The sequence below is a fragment of the Trichoplax adhaerens genome, genomic scaffold (assembly GCF_000150275.1).
Source record: "Trichoplax adhaerens TRIADscaffold_4 genomic scaffold, whole genome shotgun sequence".
NCBI classification, from domain to species: Eukaryota; Metazoa; Placozoa; class Uniplacotomia; order Trichoplacea; family Trichoplacidae; genus Trichoplax; species Trichoplax adhaerens.
The window spans coordinates 4,060,092-4,067,261 of record NW_002060946.1 but is presented as its reverse complement, the minus strand read 5'-3'; the positions used below and the strand labels follow the sequence as shown (position 1 = coordinate 4,067,261).

General features: G+C 33.3%; 1 protein-coding gene across 1 annotated transcript; it reads left to right on the top strand.

The window, feature by feature from the left end:
* Positions 1 to 2,438: 2,438 nt before the first annotated feature.
* On the top strand, positions 2,439 to 5,149 carry TRIADDRAFT_37552 (uncharacterized protein; the record flags this gene model as incomplete). Its single annotated transcript, XM_002111983.1, has 10 exons — positions 2,439 to 2,503; positions 2,607 to 2,742; positions 2,870 to 3,153; positions 3,601 to 3,658; positions 3,842 to 3,941; positions 4,125 to 4,201; positions 4,342 to 4,429; positions 4,525 to 4,600; positions 4,761 to 4,896; positions 5,013 to 5,149. The coding sequence occupies 10 exons, from the start codon at positions 2,439 to 2,441 to the stop codon at positions 5,106 to 5,108; spliced, it is 1,116 nt and encodes a 371-aa protein (XP_002112019.1). The 3' UTR covers positions 5,109 to 5,149.
* Positions 5,150 to 7,170: the final 2,021 nt, after the last annotated feature.

Sequence of the window (7,170 nt, the reverse complement as noted above, 5' to 3'; positions counted from 1 at the left end):
CATTTGCATCTGTTAGTAGTAATCTGGTATTGAACTTGATAGCATTTCAGCCAGCTTAATATCCTATCATAGTTATAGTTATCTTTATCTGTCTTTATAGCAAGCTTATAACCTCATCATTAGATTACTTTCTTACTTTATTTAGTAAAGAACCCCTATGCCGTCGTTTATCGACAATCCATCGTACTACAGCATATTATACGCGTATTACATCTACTTGTAGCAAATCTATAATTAGTTGATATTTCCGATAAACTATCTTCCATGGCAACACCGTAGTCTGTCAAAGCATGGGATGATCTCACTCACTTCCCTTAATCGCCCAATTTCTAATAAGATCAATCTATAAACTATCATGATACGCTAGTGATTCTAACCTCAACATCGCAATTTATTCTTGATGTCGTTAATCCATTTACTATTATAAAAGTATCAACGATATCAATGATAGCAGTGAGAGTTATTCTTCTTTCTCCTTTAATAATTCTTTTTATAGCCAATTTACAGTACTTATTTCTATAGAATTAGATTAGCTATCATCTACTTGCCATGACATCGATAATTAAAATGAATAGCTTTTTTTTACTTTTCATTTCCCATAGTTCTGGGCAGATTACGTCCCATGCGCTTCTCAGTATAAAGATTCCATCCGGTTTGCCTTGCAACAAGCTGATGTTATTAAGAGATTTACCCATAAATACAACGATACATTCGAGATGGCTTATACTGCTAATGATATCGAAAGGATCTTCAAAAATGGCAAAATTGCCTCTTTGATTGGATTAGAAAGTGGCCACGCCATCGAAAGTAGCTTAGCTGTCTTGCGAATGATGTATGATATTGGTGTACGCTATATGACCTTAACTCATAGTTGCAATACCCCATGGTAAGTTTGCTTTCTATCCTAGAAAGCATTTAAAAATCCACTTTATTAAAATACTCTAGCTTAAGATAGAATTATAGCTGGTCCTTTCTGTGATGTAATATCAACTGCGACATGATAGATCGTATAATAATGGCTGTAAAGTATATTTATAAGACATTTTACAATATGAAGGCGGTACACTTTTAATTAATGTCTTTTTCCTCACTACTTTCATCATCAAGGGCTGATTCTACTACACCAGATATTAAGGATCATAATGGTATTACTGAATTTGGCAAGGTCTGATTTATTCTATGTTGAAAAAGTTAATGATAGGATAGTCTGCAAGGTTGCTATGTCATCCAGCATTAGAAACTAACTGTATTATTATCGCTCTATCATTGCAGAAAGTTGTATGGGAAATGAACAGGTTAGGCATGTTCATCGATCTTTCCCATGTATCTTTTGCCACGATGAAAGATGTCTTAGCCATTACAAAGGCCCCAGGTAACATTTCTGCCGCTCCTAATATAATATTACGATAACTTGCGCTCTTGCTAAAGGTAACAAACTGATTAACTCATAATGGCTTACATTTTAGTTATCTATAGCCACTCATCAGCTTATTCTTTGCGCGATCATGAACGAAATGTACCGGATGATGTCTTAAAATTAACCGTAAGTTGTAAATAAATTAAAATTTACAACAGTAAAAGCCATCAGTTTATCTGAATCATTAAATAAATAAATAAAATAAGTAATAATTTAAACTGTGAAAAAATGGATATTGAAAAAAAAACATCAAAATTGATGACTGGTTGGTCTATACATGATAGGCTAGTAACCGTGGTGTAGTTATGGTTAACTTTTACAACCTCTACATCAACAAGACTCGTGATTATGCTAGCATTGAACAAGTTGCAGGTATAGAAATCATATTTCAATTTCAAGATAGTCATGAATGCTATAGCTCCCAACTGCAATATAAATTCACGAATTTATCCATCTTAATGAACACAAGTAACTACGGTGTTCATTTCTAGGAAAGCTGTTTGTACACTAACCCAATCAAACCATTTTCCTTCCTTTATATAATTTAGATCACATTATGTATATTAGGAAGGTAGCTGGTGTCGATTATGTCGGCCTTGGAAGTGATTACGATGGAGTCTGCTGGTAAGATTGATTTTAACTTAATGTATTAGTCCGATATACTTAATATATAAAGTTTGTAACAACTAGTCTTTCTTACCTATAGTGTCCCTAAAGGATTGGAAGATGTCTCCAAATTTCCAGATCTAATCACCCTATTAGCTCGTATGGGATTGAAAGAAGATGAATTGAAAAAGATTGTTGGCAATAACTTATTGAGAGCAATGAGAGAAGCGGAAGCGGTAAACTACAAGATTCATCTCAAACTTCTTTAGCTTCTTCATAAAATAGTGATCAATGACTATTTCATAACCTTCATTAGGTCAAAGATTCTTTGAAAAACCAAATGCCATATGATGAGTGGATTAGTATTACACCAAATGCATCCGGTTGTGCTTCTAATCTTTACAACACTCCATTAATGAGCGTTGAGCAATCTAAAGTGGTAGCTGAGCGAGTCCTATCGCAAGAACCGCTCGTCGATGGGTAAGATAGTCACCCTCTCCCTAATGAGCACAATTCCCTCTTATAAGGATACTTTCTTCCTTAATTCAATTCATGACTCCGTTATCGCATTATCCTTTTCTAGCCATAATGATTTACCATGGCAAATGAGAGCATATTATTACAACAAAATTGAATATGCCAATGCATCACTTAATTCCAATCTGCCCCACCTTCATACTGATATTGCCAGGTTGAGGAAAGGTCGTGTTGGTGCTCAGGTAAATATGTACAATTTGAAGGCATTCTCTCCTTCTTGTCGTTATTATTTTCTCTCTTTTTCAAGAGTACAGAATGAGACGTATGTTGAAAGTGTAATTGTTGTGATCTATCTGATGAAATATCTAGTTCTGGGCCGATTATGTCCCTTGTGCTTCGCAATTTAAAGATTCAATTCGCTATTCTCTGCAACAAACCGATCTCATTAAGAGAATAACTTACAAGTATAATCAGACTTTTGAAATGGCATATAGTGCTGATGACATCACGCGCATCTTTAAAAGTGGTAAAATTGCATCGTTAATTGGCTTGGAAAGTGGCCATGCCATCGAAAGTAGCTTGGCAGTACTACGAATGATGTATAGTCTTGGTGTGCGGTATATGACATTAACCCATAGCTGTAATACTCCATGGTAAGTGAAATGATGGTTAGTTTGAGAGATTGATTGGAGGTAAACGCTAGATATCCACTGATAAATGCATCAAGCTATAGTTTAGCCCGACACTGGAGGATATTGTAGTTATGATAGAGAAATATTAAATTGATCGCGTAAGGCTTATAGGATAGTTTAGATATCTAACTGTTAGTTTAGGGATATAATCAAGAATAGCAATAGTAATTAAAAATGATTGGCAAGTTTATCTTATAGGATAATCTAAAATCAGTCGTTTGGTAATAGGATTATAGAAATGGGTTAGAAAGATCTGATTTAGTAAAAATAGATGTAGTATGCACGATTATATTCGATGGAAACAGATCAAAATTGATGTATATGTATGAATGAATGACTTGCTATTAGATAAAATAAAAAGTACGAACTTGGAATATTAAAATATCTTGTTATTATTTTGATGATTAGGGCTGATTCTGCAACTCCAAAAGACCATCCTCATAACGGCTTAACAGATTTTGGAAGGGTAAATTAAAAATTTTGTCTAGTATATACTGTAACTATGCAATATTTTCAGAATTATCCCGAACGCGAACTACTGTATATCCTTTTTTGCACTTCACCGTCTACTTCTTGATAAATTATTGAATACTACCCAGTATTAAAACTCTAATTTTAAATTTTGACATGAAAAAATTGATCCCTTAAGACTATCGTCAAAGAAATGAACCGAATTGGTATGCTTATTGATTTGTCTCATGTATCAGTAAAAACCATGAAAGATACCTTGGCGGTAACAAGAGCACCAGGTATGAAACTCCATCTATTGCCAGATAGTTTATAATTGTATACGTGTATGGCTAAAGGTAGTAGCGTAGTATGATTCTAAAATAGCAGGAATAGTGGCTCTATTTAACTATTCATAGAGACCGCTAACGACGAGCTATTCCTTTAAAATGCATAGTAAGAAAACAGTTTTCTTTCTCTTTTAGTCATTTATAGTCATTCATCTGCGTCGAAATTTTGCAATCATGAACGAAACGTCCCAGATGATGTACTCGATCTTGTTGTAAGTCTAATATCCAATGATAATTGAATAAAAATAGTATAAATTAATTTCAGAGGACTGGACATTTAATCTCAAGCAAAATAGTACCGTAGTACTGTATAAATAGATTAAAATTTATCATATACTTTTCTTACTCATAGGCAAGAAATCGTGGCGTCGTCATGGTCAACTTTTATAGCTTGTACATCAGTTGTAGTAATGAAAATGCAACCTTGGAACATGTGGCAGGTTATTAACACTTGCAATACTGATTAAAAAGAAGGCTAATATACATCTTACTGTACGGATAGTCGGTAGTAAAGAGATTATTATTTTCTGAACAGATCATATCATGTACATCAAGAGGATAGCTGGTATCAATTCTGTTGGTCTAGGAAGTGACTACGATGGCGTTTGTTGGTATGTTTAAGATTAATATAGTACTAAAACTGCCTTTAGGAATATTTAAAATTAAATTTTATCACAAATGCTAAGCTAGAAGTAGATATTGGCCGTTCCAGCTTAAAACTAGATGTGCTATTTCACAGTTATTTGAATACCTTTTTTTTTAATTTCATAGCGTACCGAAAGGACTTGAAGATGTATCGAAATTCCCGGATCTAATTGCTACATTAGCTCGTCGTGGTCTAAGTGAAGCTGAATTGAGAAAAGTTGTAGGTGGAAATCTTTTGCGTGTCTTTAAGGAGGCTGAAAAGGTAAGGAAAATTTCGATATTAATAACCTAAACTTTGAGCTATTCCAATAAAAGACATTTAAAGTACCAAAATGATTTTCAAATAATGAATAATTCATTTTATTCATGATAATCAAGGTAAGAGATGATTTGAAGAGTCAAAAACCATTCGATGTATGGCTATCTCCACCTGCCAACAGCACGGGATGTCTATCCCCAGATGTTTCACAATGATTTAATTTATAGCATACTTTCTATTTTTTCCGTGTGTCTTGATGTTGGTAGTGAAAATAATATAGACAATAGTATTTACTAAAGAAAGGTTCGACAATCTGAACTTACTTTTCTTCTCAAAGAATATACTTAATAATTTACGCCAAAAGCCAATAAAAGAATGCTAAAATTGTTATTCGTTCTTCCAGTTGTATTCGTCAATATTTTCCAATAATACTTACTGATGGTTATAATACTTTACCTTTAACCAGTAAGCTCCGTGCTCTTCTTTGATGCAATGTCAATAACCTTGGCATGGCCTAGGATGTAAGATAAAAAATACAATACTTGATGATACATTTAGTAATCATTAGCTTAGCAGTTAGTCGCAAGATTATTCATAACGAGATTCACCAAATATCCGCTAGAATGGCGGAATCCTATGGTGTAGCGATTCCATAAAAAAGTAAACAAACAAGGGCATATCGTAACGATAGCTGTATATCCGTGGAAAGCATGATTGATGTATTGCCTATGACATAGCCTGTGCCAATTCGCATAACGACTTTACTTACTTTGGCAAAGAGTTCTTTCATATTCATCAATATTTAACTTTTATGCTTGATTTTTCACATAGAATTCCGTCATTCTTTAGTTAGGGGGGTCTTAAAATAATACGCATATCAACAGGATTGTAGCACATAAAAGTGATTAACATCCAATATTTAACGTTGCTTGATTTTCTCATGGAATTCCGTCATCGTTTAGTATATAGGATGACGTAAAATACACATATCATGAGGATTATATCCATATAAAAGTGATTAACATATAATAATATTTGGTTAATTTTTACATAAAATTACGTCATCATTTATTATGGGATTTGTAGTAAAGCGAATACTCGAATCATATGCTTATAAACTCTAGGCAGAACTATAGACTATTAAGTAGCGGTCGTATCATTATCATCACACTTTCATCCTACTGTAGCGCATATTAGTAATTCTGATGGTGAGAGCAAATAAGAATTTAACTTTAATGCTAAACGCACGGTACTGCTAGGATGGTGTAAAAAATGCGCATACCATGAGAATTGTAGCATGTAAAAATGATTAACATACAATATTGAACTTCCTTGCTTGATTTTCACATGGAATTCCGTCATCATTTAGTTTAATAAAGTGATTTAAAAAAACCTTCATCATGGCGATTAATTTTACGTAAAAATAACTGACGCACGATATATTGCTCAGTGTACTCGAATCAATCTACAATTGACGAAATACGAGTATCGTGGGATGCTGCTTCCAGGTAGCGAAGGATTAAAAATAAAATGTATTATATCTCTTGAAGATTACGCATTCCCATGTATAGTGACAATTCTAATGTACAGTCAATATGTATATCTATGTAGAATATAGTGTAGTCAACCAAGGCCACAATATTGGCTAATAAAACAAAAAAAGGATGAATTTTCTGATTGCATACAAGCATCCTTTTTTAAAGCTACGGTAAAGATGTACGGTATCTATGATTTGATGTGGTAATAGTCTTCAATGTTTAATTTATTGGCAGTAGTATTACAAAGTAAAAAGTACAAGTGTAGCTTGAGTATAGTATGCAAAGTCTAATGAGAGAGGGATCGACTAGTAATTATGGAAAATTAATTTTACAAGTATTCTGCTCGTATTCGTTACGTTATCCCAATTTTTACTGTATCAACGCTACAAACGACGTACTTATAGTAATTGGATTCTTTTACGAGATAAACGCATAGGAAGAGATTACGCTATAAGTTTATATGTTAGTCCATAACAATGAAACTTATTTAAAGCTGTCTATACAACATAAGTAAAACTCAGTTACTAAAAGCAATCTGTAGTTAAATAAAGAGATATCAAGATTCTCAAGCGGGTTATTACAGATATGCCTTATACCGTGTTCATCATTACACGGTCTAAACACAAGCATGCATTGGCCGTTAAGACATATCAATTTACAGCTCACAATAATAATACACATGGAACATAAAAATCCTTGTGTAATTTATTAATTTTTGATTGGTTACAATTTCAGGTAA